The sequence below is a fragment of the Apaloderma vittatum genome, unplaced genomic scaffold, assembly GCF_000703405.1.
Source record: "Apaloderma vittatum isolate BGI_N311 unplaced genomic scaffold, ASM70340v1 scaffold20611, whole genome shotgun sequence".
NCBI lineage: Eukaryota > Metazoa > Chordata > Aves > Trogoniformes > Trogonidae > Apaloderma > Apaloderma vittatum.
In genome coordinates this window covers 1-15,263 of record NW_009697621.1, presented here as the reverse complement: position 1 = coordinate 15,263, position 15,263 = coordinate 1, and the positions used below count along the sequence as shown (strand labels likewise).

General features: G+C 50.8%; 1 protein-coding gene across 1 annotated transcript; it reads right to left on the bottom strand.

Annotated features, from left to right (window-relative positions):
- Positions 1 to 3,376: 3,376 nt before the first annotated feature.
- TMEM116 (transmembrane protein 116) lies at positions 3,377 to 15,205 on the bottom strand. Its single transcript, XM_009877715.1, has 9 exons — positions 14,984 to 15,205; positions 11,267 to 11,398; positions 7,190 to 7,294; positions 5,588 to 5,637; positions 5,078 to 5,161; positions 4,858 to 4,996; positions 4,238 to 4,382; positions 4,063 to 4,136; positions 3,377 to 3,577 (listed from the first exon to the last, which is right to left on the bottom strand). Exons 1-9 carry the CDS (start codon positions 15,203 to 15,205, stop codon positions 3,377 to 3,379), a joined length of 1,152 nt encoding a protein of 383 aa, XP_009876017.1.
- Positions 15,206 to 15,263: the final 58 nt, after the last annotated feature.

Here is a 15,263-nt window from a genome sequence, read left to right as displayed (position 1 = left end):
TGCTGTCATTACTTCAGGTTTTTCTTCTGGGAATCTTCTGTCCTCATATGCCACGTTTAACTTCTATGTATTAAAACGTTTTCATTTCCCTTTTCCAGTGTTACCTGTAACATGTTCGTTCATTCTGGATCAGTATTATATTGTAAATATTATGCATTGGTGTATATAAATGATTTTACTAAACTTAAAAGGTCCTGGCTGCTTTTGTTTGGTTCCCGAGTCCCCATGGTGCAGAAGGAAGGAAGGACAGCTGTGGTTTGAAGCTCTTTGCTTTTTTATTTTGCAGGAGTGCTGTGAGGTTTTGAGGTGAAAGGATGCCTGACAAGATGGGCTGGGTAAGGCACCAGAAAAATCTTGCTTTCTGCCTGCCAAAACTAACCTGAAACTGCCTTTTTTAAACGCTGCTTTCCATTAGATGGCAGCAGCCCGTGACCAGTGCTAAGGTTAACCCTTCCAAGGTCTAAAAGATTTTTTTCTTGGAGCTTTGGGCAGTCGGGAAGGGAGGGATGGGTGGTTTTGTGTTCAGAGACATTTCCCCTATCGGCTATAGCAACTCCTCCATTCTTGGTGGGTTTTTGGGGGCGGGAACAGGGAACTGGAGGCTTTAGGACTACGTTGTACACGTCTGGAAATATTTTTATTACCCTCAAACATGGTTTGACTGGCTTGTTGTCAACGACCTTGTCACAGGAGCATTACAGACCAAAAGTGGCACCGAAGAGAAGCGGTGGGACAGCTGTGAGCACCCATGTGCCCCAGGCCACCACCTTTGTGAGAGGTAACACCCATCGGCTTGGTACTTTTGAGGAGTTAAGAGTGTGTTAGACTGGGAGTGACTGTCAGAGCATCCGTAGCTTTGGGAGGGGGAGTGAGAAAACAAATACTCCCAGATCTTTATTTCCAAAGACAGCTGCAAGTGCTCCACAGAAGTGGCACAGGAAAAGACTCTCCCCCTACTCCCAGGAGGATGCATCACCCAAGGAATGCTTCTCCCTTCCAGCAAGAAAACTCCCCTCAAATAATTAAAACATTCAGTGATGTGCTCAGCTGAGTGAGGAGCCCTATGACATCTGTCACCAGCCACCAGAGGCTCTCACCCTGCAGCTGCAGGTCCCATTACCAACCAAATCATTGTTTCCCCAGTAATCTTTCATTGCTTTCCACTTACGAACGTTTAATCCCCTTTTAAACAAATTGCTGTTAGCAGCGCTGGCTCGTCACGCTCTCAGCAAACGGGGTCAGCCTGAGTAAGGCGCAGCCAGCTCTTGGCGATGAGGATGTATTTCATGTGCTGCTCGCCCCTGCCTGTGCTGGGGTCAGGGAGCGCGTCCCCTTCGCCCCCTGGAGTGTTTGGGTTTGAAGCCCCATGAGATAGTCATTCCAAGGAACCTTGGCCTCAAGGCAGGGAAAATCGGGCAGGATGAAGTGTCCAATGCTATCAGCATTCAGGAGGGGAGGGAGGGCAAATCACACGATTCACCTCAGGCAGAAAGACTGTGTAATTAAAGAAAACTTGCCTCTATTCACTTGTGAAGCCCAAATGGGAACGGTGGCCAAACAGCCCCACGTGCCAGCACTGCCACCTGGACTCCACGGTGACTTGGGCTGCCTGCTCTGGGCTTGGACACCTGATGCAGGTTGGAAACCCAAGTGACAGCATCGAGCCCCCTGCAGCTCCCGCCATGGCTGAGCATCTTCTGTTGCAGAGGGAGGAGGCAGTTCCTGGGCCAGTGATGTACAAAATGCTCCAGGAAGGTGAAACGTTTCCAGGTCCTGGTACAGCAACAGGGCAGGTCCAGCCCTGGGGACACAGGTGGTGTTTGGGGTTCCTTGTCAGGGTGTTCCAGCTTCAAAAAAGCAGAACATGAAAAGGGACTGATCTGGCAACTGAGGGGGTGATGGAACCGAAGTTGCCCGTGGGGGATGTCAACACCCTCCATGTGGCAGCGTATCTGGAGGGGGCTGAACCCATCAGGCAGGGGCTGAGGATTGGGGCTGAGGCACAGCCCCAATAAAAAAAAAGCTCCTTGAGCACAGCTGCCACGATCAAAACACGATGCGAGGGGAAGGTTTTTGTGCAGGGGGAAAAGGGGTTTGCAACAACCTCCAATGCTGCCTGTTCCACAGCCTGGGAGGGAGCGTGGGGAGCTGTTCTCTGCTGTTTCTCACCATGTCCATGGTGGACGTGGTTGAAAATAAAGCATCTGAGACGGTAATTGGGATCGTGGTTCCCATTGCCCTCATTCTGATTGCTCTCCTCATCACTGTAACCAAACACAGAGAGGCAAAGGCTGCATTTTGCATTATGAGTTTAGCCAGAGGGAGAAGTGAGACTCCTGCAGCTGAGAGGCAGAGTATGGAAGAATAACATGTTCAAAAAAAACCCCATGAAAGCAGCGGAAAACCCACCAGCTGTGGTTTGGAAAGGGCTACCGGTGCTGTGGGCATGCCTCTGGAGCTGGACTGCTAGTCCCAGGACATTTTCCACAAAGTCATTTACCCAATGTAACTGTGTAAACTGTATGAAAGTTGATTACACGAACCTTGAGTATTTCCTCTTCTTGTGTTACCTGCTATGTAAATAAATTTGGGTTGGACCAAAAAATGAAGCTGTTTGTTAGAAAATAAAGAGTGTAAAACTGAGAGAGTTGTTTTCAATGCAGCTAAAGATCTGGTTTATTTTCTATAAGTGGGACCTTAGTAAGTAATTCATTGAGCATCTTGAAGAGTATAGACAGATCCATGCAAAGTCCTGCTCACCTGGTTCATGAGAGATGCTCCGCCGAGTCAACAAAGCTTATTTTTCTGGGCATTGTAGCAGGAGTTGGCACGAAGAACAGAATGGAAATGTGCAAAAAGTTGAGGCATGGCAGGGAGCGCTGATTTTTTTATGCTGCTTTGCAATTCTTCATTTTTGCAGTTGGCTATGAGCGTGGCATGCACTTATTTTTTTATAGCGAATTAAAAGTCAGACATTGCAAAATATTCACCTTTGCTTTACTTGCAATGGCAAATACTTAAAGAAGTAAAACATCCTTTGACCACCTACCCTCCAAGGAGCTGTACCAGATCTCTGTGCTGTTACATAGAATTTGCTGCATTCCTAGAGATATTTCCATAAGGACAAAGTCTGTACTAAAGATTTACCGTGTTGAAAGAATCCGTCTGCAGTCCGTACAAACCCGCAAAATAAATAACTACCCTCAACGACGTGTCCATCTCCGACCGATCTGCTTGGGCTCCTCCTGCGCTACAGCTACGTTTGCTGCCGGCGAGACAGTTCGCAGCCAACAACCCCGACACGCCGGGTCTGGATGGTGTTGCTAAAACACGACGAGACCTCGCCGGGATGCTCCCTGTCCTCCTCTGACGTCCGTCAGAGCAGGGTGGACGTGGACCCCTCTGCCTCCGGTGGGCTGGCGGGGAGTGTGCTGGCGTAGGACTTCTTCTGCGAGCGCAGGAGAGGAGTCTGAGTGTCAACGTCGCGGCAGGCGTTGCGTTTGAGCGACAGGAAGATGTGCTGCGTCCAACCGTACACGATGCAGTTCAGAAGCCCCTGAGAAGCTGCTGTCAGAGCCTGTGAAGAGACCCCGGGGGAGATGAGGGCTCTCTGCTCAGCCGGCACGGCTCAACACCCCACCGACAACCGCAGCGCGGTTCCACCATGAGTTTATCGATCCGCATCCTCATGGGATACAGGAATCTCGCGGTTGTTTCAATGATCTTTGCTAAATGATGGCTCAGGCATGGCAAGGAGCTGGATAAATGTTGTGGAGGAATTGCATTTCAGAGAAAGAGGAGAAAAAACCAAACCAAAAAATAACTGATCTCTGGGGATCCTTTCTAGTCCTGTTTTCTACAATTTCCATGATGCTGGGATTTCAGTTAGTGAGAGCTTTTTGAGCCCATGAAAAACATAAAGCAACTAATAAAGATGTTTGCTAATCAACAGCATAGATCAGCCTTAGGTTCACCCAGCAGTGAGTCAGGGCTCGGAACAGGCTTCTCCAGCCGATAAGGGGGGGGGGGGAGCCACAGGAGGCTGCAGAGGAAGACACTTACCTGCAGGATTAGAAGAGCCATGTAGATTTTGGTGTTTGTCGAAACAGTCAGCTTCAGTATAGCCAGGAGGACAGCTGTGAAAAGGGATGGACAAGAGGGTGCTGCTTTAACCCCACCTCTGCCAGGCACCGCGCTCGAGGGGGATAGTGTGGAAGGAACTCAGCTCTCCGCTAACCTGGGGCCCAGCAGCAGAAGAATGCGACGGGGTAAAACACCACTCGTTGTTCTACCATCTTAATCATGGCCCACTGCTGATCCCCCAGGAATCCTGTGGAGTTCACAAACCTTTTGTACAAACCTCGGGCTTGACTGAGTATAACCTAAAGAAAAAAAACAAAAACAAGCAGATATGTCATTGCTTGTACTTTGTGCCCGTGCTCTGCCTTGTGCATCCAGGACAGAGCACCCTGTGTCAATCTATGGCACCTTTTCACACAACAGCGTGGTCCCTGGGCGAGAGAAATTGCTTTGTACATGACTTTTTTTTTAAATTAACTCAACTGGGCTCCCTTTGACCCATGCTCTGAGCCCTCTCTACCTGCTAAATCATTTTTTTTCGGGGGAGTTGACAGAACACAGGACTCCAGATGGATTTACACGGCGGCACAAGGGCATTTTCTCCCTCCTGCCACCCCTCCCAAAAGGGAAAAGCAGCACCATAAGGTTCTTCCCCTGACATTGCCTGGTCTCTGGAACCATCCAAGTGAAGATATAATATAAAGATGAAAAGGGGAAAATCTTCTCATGCTGACAATCTGGGTGCACGGGCTAGTGTGCAAGGACTGTGTTTCTTACCAGAATGGCTACGAAGCTGATCAGAAAGGAAATGAGGAAGACTCCGATGCCATAGAAATGCATCGCACGGCAAACAGAGCCACTGAGGGTTTGCGGCTCGTTGGTGGGCACGGCCACCTCCGTGTGCATCAGGAGACACCTGCGGGGAGAAAGGGAAGAGTCTGAGCTCCTGCCGCGGCTCACGGGCAACGGGACTGTTTCAGGGACATGGGGAGCTTACCCGTGCTTCTGGCTGAAGTTCTGGTAGCAATTACTACTGTTGCCCAGGCAAAACACAGGCACCATGAGCAGGAAAGGGATCAGGCTGCGAGGAGAAAGGACGACAGCAGAGTTTAGTTGTTGCACTGCTCCCATCCCCAACCCAACACCACGCAGTTTTTCTCCTGTCACTACAGAGGACTCAAAAATTGGTTTTACTGACACTGCTCTGGGAAAGTATTTTATCAGCTTTACTAAATTCTGCACTTTCATTCATGCAGGCAGTACATTGGTAAAGGCAGCAGCTTCTGAAAAATTACATATAGTTGATATAGAGTTATAACGAACTTTTGGCTGGAGAAAGCCCTGACACCCAAAACGTCTTACTCAGAGCCTGTTGGGTCACTCAGCTGTTGCTGATGAGTTCTATGGGGTTTGGTAAAACTTCCTTCTAAATAAGCAGGAAGCAGAGATCAGCACACTACAGTTTACCAAAAACCACGTCATTCTGCCAGAGAGAATTAAATCTTACCTGGACAAGATCGTTGCTATTCGGCCAATGCAACTCGCATAATCCACAACCTGCAAAATCCAAAGAGCTTAATTAAACAATCGTTTCTGGAGAGTTCACAGGAGCCAGCTCCCAGGCAGCACTTCAGCAGCGAAGGGTCCTTCAAAGGCTGATTAATCCCCACACTGAGCCCAAATACTTGTTTCCACTTTGCGCTGAACCAACATGGCCGAGTTCAGTCTGCACTGATTTGCGACAGAAACAACCAATGCTCCCACCCGCTGATGGCCTCATTAACCTTCAAGGCTCAAGGACTCAAGAAGGGAGCTTGGAACTGGACAAGGCTCAAGGACTCAAGAAAGGAGCTTGGAACTGGACAAGGAGCAGACACTTGATGAGCCCTCTGGTGTAACTTACTCATTTTTTTGTACTGCTTACTCACTTAACCTAGCCCTGCTCCTCCGAAACTTCATGTTCCGATGAAGAAATGCAGGTGATGGGGAGTGTCCTGGTCTCTGCTCACCAGGAAAGGTACTTTGGCAGCTACAACACCACCAGATGGGCACAGCCGTAGCGGTGAGGAACCTATGGTAGGTGTTGAGTTTTGGGGTCCAGCAAGAAGGAAAACCAGTCCTACAAGTCGATCCAAACCCTACGGACGTGAGTGATTAAAATAGAGACTGATCTGCTGCTCCCGAACAGATAGATGGAATCTCTGGGATACAAAGCTTGCAAATCTCTAGGGAAGAGAAAGGTGATACGGGAAAATGAGGCTGATGGGTTCAATGGGAAGAGCCACACGAGGAACCTCTCGTCTTGCAGCAACACATCAGGAGCAACACGGGCTGCAGCGACAACGCTGCCTCGCTGCTTGGCCGGGTGTGAGGAGCCAAACAACCGCAGGGCGAAATCGCGGTCATGCGGCATGTGAAGTGTTTGTTCAGCCTGCAACACGGAGAATATTTTTCTGAGTGCTACGTCCTTGTTCCTCGGTTCCCAGCGATTACGCTGGTTCCCCAAAGGGCTTTTGTAAAGGCCAGCGATGATGAGGTGAGGACTGGCCATGGATCACCAAGCCAACGGGTTCTTTTATGTCTGGCTTGCTTCCATCATGCCTCCCATCTCAAAGTCTTACGACACTTACTGACACTCTTGAAGGCCGTGTGGCACCCAGGAAGGACAGAAATTCCAGGCTGTCCACCCAGGAAGGACAGAAACTCCAGGCTGTCCAGGCAACCCCAGCTTCCCTGTCCCCTCTGCCAGGCAGTGGCAGAAGGCAGCGACAGCAACGAGCCAGTTACTTGGCTGGTGCAAACTGCTGCTCTTCTAACTGAAAGAGCTTCACCAATACCCAGTCCCGAGCTCTCCCTGCCCTGAGACACCATTGGCCTTTATCTGCTTTAGTCTTGCGAGCTTAATCTGCCCCTGAGACGCTACAGCAGATCCAGCTGCCCTGCTGACCTCAGTGGGTAGGACGTCAATTCATAGAGCCATGGGGCAGGAGGGTCCTCAAAGTCCTTGAAGCAGGGAGATACACTGGTATGGGGGCACCTCCAAAAGCCCCCCACCACCCCACAGCTGGACCTTGATACCCAGCAGTTGCTGCACATCAGTCCTACTCACCTGAGGGGGCATCCTGAAGAGGTTCTGATTGTATTTCATCTTTAGGTCCATGTAGAGGTGCCAGGTGTAGTTGACGGTGTACAGGAAAGAGGCCACGTAGAATATCTGAGAAATACAGATGGTGTTTCAGTCCTATCATGACAGCACTTTTATTGAATCGCTGAAGAACCCAAAGCCCAGGCTAATCGGCACGGTGGGCTGCCAAAGGCTGCAGAGCCCTTGTGCTGGTGTCCACTGGGTTGCACTGGGACACCAACTGGGAAGAGCCAGGCGGGTCCCACCTCAGACCGCACAAAGGCAGCTTCACTGTGGGCTCAAACCAGGGACAGGAGAGCTAATGACAGCAGACTGCCTTAAAATTACAAATATTTGTGCCTTGGCTCATTCTTTGGCCCAAAGGCTCTCGGACTTTCTCTGCGCTACATCCATTAGGAAACACGATGCAGACGCGGCACTTGGGTTTGTTCCTCACACGATGAGCTCGCTACACAGTGAATTGACGGAAACAGGTAACAATAGCATATTTAAAGAAGAAAGTGAGGGCAGAGGATATCTGCACTAAGCCTGATTTAACATCGCCAAGAGCCCTTTTCTCTCTGCAGGAAAAAGGAGTAAAGATACAGAATATAGTTTCCCAACTTTTTTTCCAGCTTGAGGCAAGACCAAATATCTCAAATCTCCTATGAAACAGCCCCAAATATTTCTCACTTTTTTTTTTTTTTCCCTGAATCCATGGTTGCTCCAGGCAGTCACGTATAAACAAGAGCTGCCTGATCACACTGTCGATATGCATGTGCTGGGTTTGGTACAGGAAACACATGCTTCGGTGGCACAGGCAAAGAGGAAGGGCTGGAAAAGGGATTTTTTTTTTTTTTTTCTGTGGATTTGCTATCCTTTGCCAAGAGCATAGGTTTGTCACCCTGGTATCATCTAAGCTTGGTTAAGTAGTCACTTAATAACCTCGGTTGCCTTGACAGAGGTTGCAGACGTTCTTGGCTGATTCTGAAGAGGCTGAGTCCAAGGGGCTGCAACGCTGCAGCAGGAACACTGCACTGAGTTTCCAGCTCATTAGACGAGGTTTAATGAGGGTTTGTTGCCCTTCAGTTACTTCCAGGGAAGGTCATCAAAACAGTCCGCAAAGATTGGTCCCTTGCGCTTCAGAACGCCCCGGAGAGACGCCAGCGATGCCTTTTTAAAATTTTTTTTTGTGGAAGAGGGATCCAAAAGCCACTCGTGAAGTTGCCAGCAGAAAGCAAAGGGAGTTTTGCTTCTCCTGAGCCCCGGGTTCAGGGCGGTGGGCAGCCGTGAGGAGGCAGAGCAAGGGCTGGGAGTCCCTCATTATAACACTTCTGCAGCTCCCCATTGTGCTCAGCGGCGTGAGCGAAGCCTGCCAGGACATTATTAGGCCACTGGAACTGAACTGGAAGAATGTGGGGGGATTGTGCAATTATAACCCCAGTCTCTATTCTGGACTTTATTACTGTAACGCAAAGGCAAGGCAGGGAGGAGGAGGAAACAGAGTCAGGGGACGGCAGAAGGGAGCAGTGTTTACATTTAATATCAACCAAGAGTCTGAGGCTGAAACAGAGAAAGTCCAAGAAACAAAGCAATCTCCTCCTTTACGACATGGTTAGGGGAGTTCCACCTGCCACAGCATTAACCCCTGGCGATAAAGCGATGGTAAACAGGCTGAATAAGCCAAAATATCGTCCTGCTCCCAAGGCAATGTCTTGAGACAACCACAGCACGTGGGCTGTGAGTCTCTGCAGGGGCTGCCCCTGCAAACACCACGGCCGAGCCGTCCGGACCCTCTTCCCACTCTCGTGCATTCTACATCTTTGAGGCGTTGGCGTGCGAAGAAGCCGCGTGCGTTAACGAGACACCCAGAAAAGCAAACCTAGGGAGACTTCTCCGCTCAGCAGAACGGGGCCAGGAGACGTTTACTCATTGCCTTCAGTTACAGATCACTTATGCTCTGTAGAAGCTGCTGGTTAAACCTGTTACTGGCTCCTACTTATGCACAAGGTGTTCCCACCAGGCAAGGGCATTGCCGGGGTGTTTAGTGAGGAGGTGTCCTCCACTGCGTCACATGCGGGCATGGTTGCCATGGCAAGTGCTCCACTTGTTTTAATTTCTTCCAGAGCAAACAGCAGCGGCTCTTGCCAGATGTAAGCCGGCTCTGCCACCCTGACCTTCCTCCTGCCAGGGGTGCTCTGCTGGTGGCCTGGTAACCCTGTGGCTGAGGGGAAGATGGAGCAGGAATTCTGCACACCCCACCTCAGCACCCTGACTGTTCCCCCGTGGGGCTGAGGCAAAAGCAAGTCGTAGAATCATAGAATGGTTTGGGTTGGAAGGGACCTTAAAGATCATCTCGTTCCAAGCCCCCTGCCACGGGCACGGCACCTCCCACTAAACCAACTTGCTCAAAGCTTCATTCAACCCGGCCTTGAATACTTCCAGAATTTCCACAACTTCTCTGGGCAACCTGAGAGTCCTACAAGGACTCGCCCAAGGCCAGCTCTGCCTGCCCACGCTGCCTTCCCCAGGGTGGAAGTAAAGGTCCCACCTTGCCCCCATCCCTTGGCGACGTCTGCGAGAAGCACGGCCACAGGCTGGAAAAACAAGGGCAGAAAAGAGCCAGAAATGCGCGGGAGCGTAGCACACTCTCAGTGTCACGGCTGAGAAATGACGGAGAGCTGATGGATCTATTATCCATCTGCTCTAGCAGTGCAGCCTGTCTTCTCCAGGCCATAAAAAGATCGCACCAGCATTAAGAACTGTCCCCCAGGCTTTTGGAAAGAGCTGAGAAACGCCCTCAGTCCTGCTAGCTCCTTCCACCTTCCAGCTCTGAAATGCTTCTCCCAAGCTCTTCTCCTCTGTGCCACCCTCTAAAAACCATCTTTGATATTCTTCTGCATCATTCCCAGGTGACCACTTTACCCACACCCCACTGCCTTCTCTCACTGTGGAGTTTCCACAGTGGCACAGGGAAGCTGGAAGAACCAGAGCTAAGCCAGGAGCAGAGCAGATGCTCTCTCCATCACGATTATTACGGTTTTACCCACAAGAACACCTGCTGAAGCAACTTCAGCACTGCAGACACCCACTCCCAGACACACAACAGCGTGAATGCTTCCCTGCCCTCGCCGGTGTACACGGAGAACCTCTCCAGCTTGGGATGCTGCCGCTCAGCGAGGAGGTTTCAGTTCCCATCTGTGGGTACCAGCTCGCTCCCAGGGATCCCACACAACACACATCGAGGCTCTGGCAGCCACTTGTCCCTCCCCAGCCACGTTTTTGTGGGTCCTTTAAAAGGAAGCTCTTAAGCCCAGAGATAACTGCTTGTGAACCGCCGCTCCAGTCCAAGCTTGGCTGTACCCCGCAGAGTTTTTCGAGAGCAGTGATTTGCAGAGCTGACATGGGAACCCGGCGAGACAAAAGCAAACTTGTCAGGAACAGGGTATTTCCCTCGCTCCAGTCCAATTAGGCTCCAGCACACAAACTCAGCTGGAAAGCAGCCGAATCGCTGGGGCACGGGGCTGAGCTTGTGCTGACGGAGCAGCTCCTGAGCATCCTTGGGGTTGTTTGAGAGAGAAGAGGGCCAGGTCAGCAAGAGCAGAGTTGTTCCTACGAGTAATGCTGTAAACCTGAGCTCAAGCGGATCGCAGAATGTGCCTGGTCCTGCCCAGGATGGAGGAAGCACAAAGAGGAATAAAAAAGCTGCCGTGCGAGAGGCACAGACATCATCGTCGGCACGGGTCCAACGGCACGGGTCCAAACAGGAAATAGATTAAGACCCATCTACTCACTTTACATAAGCAACCCGAATGAAGCAACCGCAGCACCCCAGCCTCTCTTTGCCTTCCTCATTGGCTCTCACAAACCAGACGGATCTCAGCTCAGGCATCGCTCTGCCTCTGTTTTATAGGCGAGGCAAAAAGATCCGAACAAGTCAAGTTCTCTGCCAAAGCCTGTCTCGAAACAGTTCCCCCGCGGCCACGCTCCGCTCACCGGCGAGGCTTACAATGGCAAAGAGCGCACCCTTGCAGCACGAAAGGTGACGCCAAGGCTACTCACCTGTCCTGTCGCTTGCAAGTTGTAGCAGATGAGATCCTGCCTGGAGGTCGGGGTGCTGTAGAGAACCGCCCCAGCGAGCCAGCACATGCCCAGAAATAGGTCAGAGAGGCTCAGGTAGAAAAGCGGGCGAACCTGAGGACAAACAAAATTGGTCAGTGGGCCTGGGTGGTGGTCACAACACTCCCACCACCAGCTAGAGCAGCAGTTGTACCCTGTCATGGAAATATGCTTTGGTTCCCCCAGCAATTCTGGTAGGGCAGCTCACAAAACCCACGCTGGTTCTTGCTCTCAGGAGCTGTTTTAATGCAGATATCCTGCTCTGACCATCCTTTCTGCCCCAGTACCCAAGAGCAGCATCAGCTCTTACAGAAAATATCTCAAAGGTCCAGAATGTTACAACTGTGCAGGTTTGGCAGGCAGAAACCAGGTTATTTGTTAAATGGACTGACAGAGAAACCAAACATTTGGTAAACACAAACCTTGCCTCAGGTCTGCAATCACTTAAACCCACCATTTTCCCCTTGTGTTTCACGGCATTTCAGCTGGTGACTAAGGCTGAATCTATTTTACAGGCCAGACTAATTTTCGTTGTGGGAGTCCCTGGTTTCTGCCGCACACCACATCTTGCTGGAACCCAGTCTCCTCTAATGGCACTTTCCAGCCCATTTCCAGTTCGCATGCACCGGCCAAAAGGACTGTAAACACTGTAGGAAAACATTTGTGCAAAATTCTGGCCAACATTTTTGGTGTTAGCAGGAGAGCAGACATTCTGAAAAAGCAGCCTAATTAGATTCTTAATTGTAGTCTTTGGTACCTAATTTTCATCATCCTGGAGAGAAAATGATGCTTTTTTTTTTTTCCCCTGCAGGAAATTAAAATGCTAAACGCAGCACAGAAACATTCAGGAGGCCTTGATTATAAGATTTCCTACGCGGAACTGAGCTTTAGGTGATGTTGTCCCTTAAAGTAAGTATTTGCCACCCATCGCGTTGTGTGGTACCTGTCTCGCTCCCGTGATTTGTCTCCTCCAACATCTTTGTCTCTCCAGCTTCGTATTTCTACCATCCAACCCAGCACCACGGTAAATCAAACCGCTGTTGCTAACTAAGTATCTGGAGCTAGTTCGCACATCACTGCATTTGCAAATGTCTTATTTTATCCAGGGTTTTCCTCACTGGTATAGAACGGAGGCAGGCAGTCATAGGCGTGACAGCCTGGGGACACCATTCAGTTTGTGAGCATGGCAGGTTAAATCCAAGCAGCTCCAAAATAAGCAAAGAAGCAACTTTCGCAATCAAACAGGTGACCCCTTTCTCTAGCAAAGTGTCCTTGGTTGCGGAGTTGTTTTGGCACAGACCTAAATAAAGGAGCAGGTGACGCGGTCATGGTGCATGAAAGGCAGCACGGTTCTTACTTGCAAAAGGGAAAAGGAAAAAAAACAGCACCAAAACCCCCAACAAATGGTATTTATAAAATAGAGGAAGGGAACGTAAAGACGTAATGATTCGGATGCGCTGCCAGGCTGGAGGGTACATGTTGATTTAGCTCTGTGTGACCACTGCTCAGGGACATCTGCCTGCACGGAACCTGTTGCCACGACAGAGGAAATCCTTTGTTCATTGTTTGCCATCACCTCTTCTGAAGGATTTAGCTCGGGGTGAAGCATTTTATTGACCCCATAGACACAGAAAAGAAGCTTCAGGAATGCAATATGTGATTTCCTAGGCTGGGGGCAGGCGGGGAAGTGTTTATAATATTGTTCTCCTCCCAGCCTCCAGAGCTGTTTATTTTTAAACATTTTAGACTGGAGCCTCATGACTCAAGGAATAAGCTGTTTGTGGCCAAGCTTTGATATGGATCTCTTCCAGCCCCTTTGTTTACCAGTTTCCACTTAAGACCAGAAACATGGGGACAAGGCGATGGGGAAGTTACTGAAGATTTTGCTGCTTTTGAAATACCAGCAACAGATCTCCCCCAGCAGCAGAACAAGAGCCTGGGAGCTTGATGCAGACGAGTCATTCCAGCTGGTATCCATCCCTTCTATCCAGATTTGCAGAAATAATCTGATCAGAAACATCTGGACTCCCTCAAAACAGGAAAGGTCCATCTGCAACCTGGAGCCACGCGTGGTTCCCAAGCAGCTAGAGTGCAGCTCCCCAAGCCACGGCCACATCATATGACTGATAGCACAAGGGCTCCCGAGCAATGCAGACTTCTAGCTGTGGAAGTAAACGAGCTGAGGGTGCTGAGTCACACCAGGACACCTGCCAAACCCAGCTCTGTATCATACCAGGGCAGAGGACCCCAGCAGAGAACCACCTCTGGAGCTCTCCAGGTGCAGCCTCTGATGTGCACCTCGTGCAGCCCAAGCTCACGAAGGTTTTCCACCCCGGCACTGAGGTGAAGCCCCAGCCTTCATTCCGTCCCAGGGAACGCACGGAGATCTCCGCAGCTCATTCTCGATGTGCTGGGCAGAGCGTTTGCAGGAGGCTGGCTGGCTGCGAGCAAAATTTGGCCTGTGTGTTGTAAGGGTTGCAAATCAGCCCTGGAAAAACCTGGGCTTGTGTTCTCCTCCCCACCCTGCTTGATCCAACGGTGTGTCGGTTGTTAGCCTGACTGCACGCCGTCCTTCTCTGAGGATAACCCACTGCACACCCTGGAAGTCCTGTTCCCTAGGGCGCAGATCAAACCCACAATGTAGAGAGAAAGCTGAAGACGAGGGAAGCACAAACAGGGTTTTGTTACAATGCAGCTGCCAGCTCTACTCTCCTACTGCACTTAGCAGTAACCTGTTATCTGCACGGCTCACAGACCGGGCTGCCGCATATCTGCAAATCCTGGAGAAGGAACTGCACCGATCAGCTCTGGGCGCTGCCTCTGCTAAGTCCTGGACAGACAGAGGGACTGTGCATGGACGCCAGGAGCCTGGCAGGCTTTTGATGGTGTCTATGGTTCCTGCAACACGTGCCAGCCACCTGCTCAGCACCTCTGATACATCCCGGACACACCAGGATCCCCGCACACACGACTTGCACGTGCGATGCCCTCGGGACGTGTGTTTGTGTCAGATCTGCTGCACACGTGGGGTCAGTCCCACTGCTTTGGCATAAGAAGAATCTGTGGCTCCTGCACCTGGCCAAGGGTGAATCTTCCAAAGTCCCACTGCAGAGTCTGGCACAACAAATTTCTTTTCAGCTTGCCCTCTTTTTTTTTTCTGAGCTTTGCGGCGTGTTTGAGTTGTACCAGGTTTAGTAGCACATCTGCCTGGAAAAACTGCTCAGAGATAACTGAAGAGGGACACCTGTAACTACTGTTCCCTACAGAAACATCTCCAGTTTGCACTTCAGAGGCTTTGTGCACAGCTCCACAGCCCTCCAGCCGGTTTGCCCCACGGAGGAGGAAACACCAACAGATCCCTGCTTCCAGGAACGACTGGAGGACTTTTCTGGAGCAGCAGAAAGCGCAGGGATCTGCTTCTCCCTGCGTGGGGACAGCTCAAGGTTAGTCCCTTCAACCCCTATCACAGATAAAGGGCCAAATCCTTGGCAAACCCTTTGCGTCCCAGCTGTTAAACGAGGTTTAACCGCATAAGTCTGACACCTGCAGCTGCTCCTAGCGGAGTGCCTGACCCACGCGGGTTTCTGCCACTCGAGGGACCGGGACGTGCCAGGTGCCAACACCTGGGTTTTGGGAGGGGAAAGGAGCCTCAGAACTTACCTCGGGGGAACGCACGGCGTTTTGAAAGACGGCGTATGCAATAATCGAGCTGGAACCTATAACGCTGAGGAAACAAAGCAAACAGTCGGAACGGGAGCTCCTTCCTCGCCCGGGAGAAGCGCTTTTCTCTTTTTTCCCCCTGGAGAAAACCGTCCTCGCACAACCCGGCTCCACCGCGGGACCGGGGAGGGGGTTGAGCATGTGGTACCTGAGCATGGCCATGGTGAAGTGGATCCACTGGAGAGCCGAGAAGACCTGGGGAGAAGGACGGGGAAGGGAG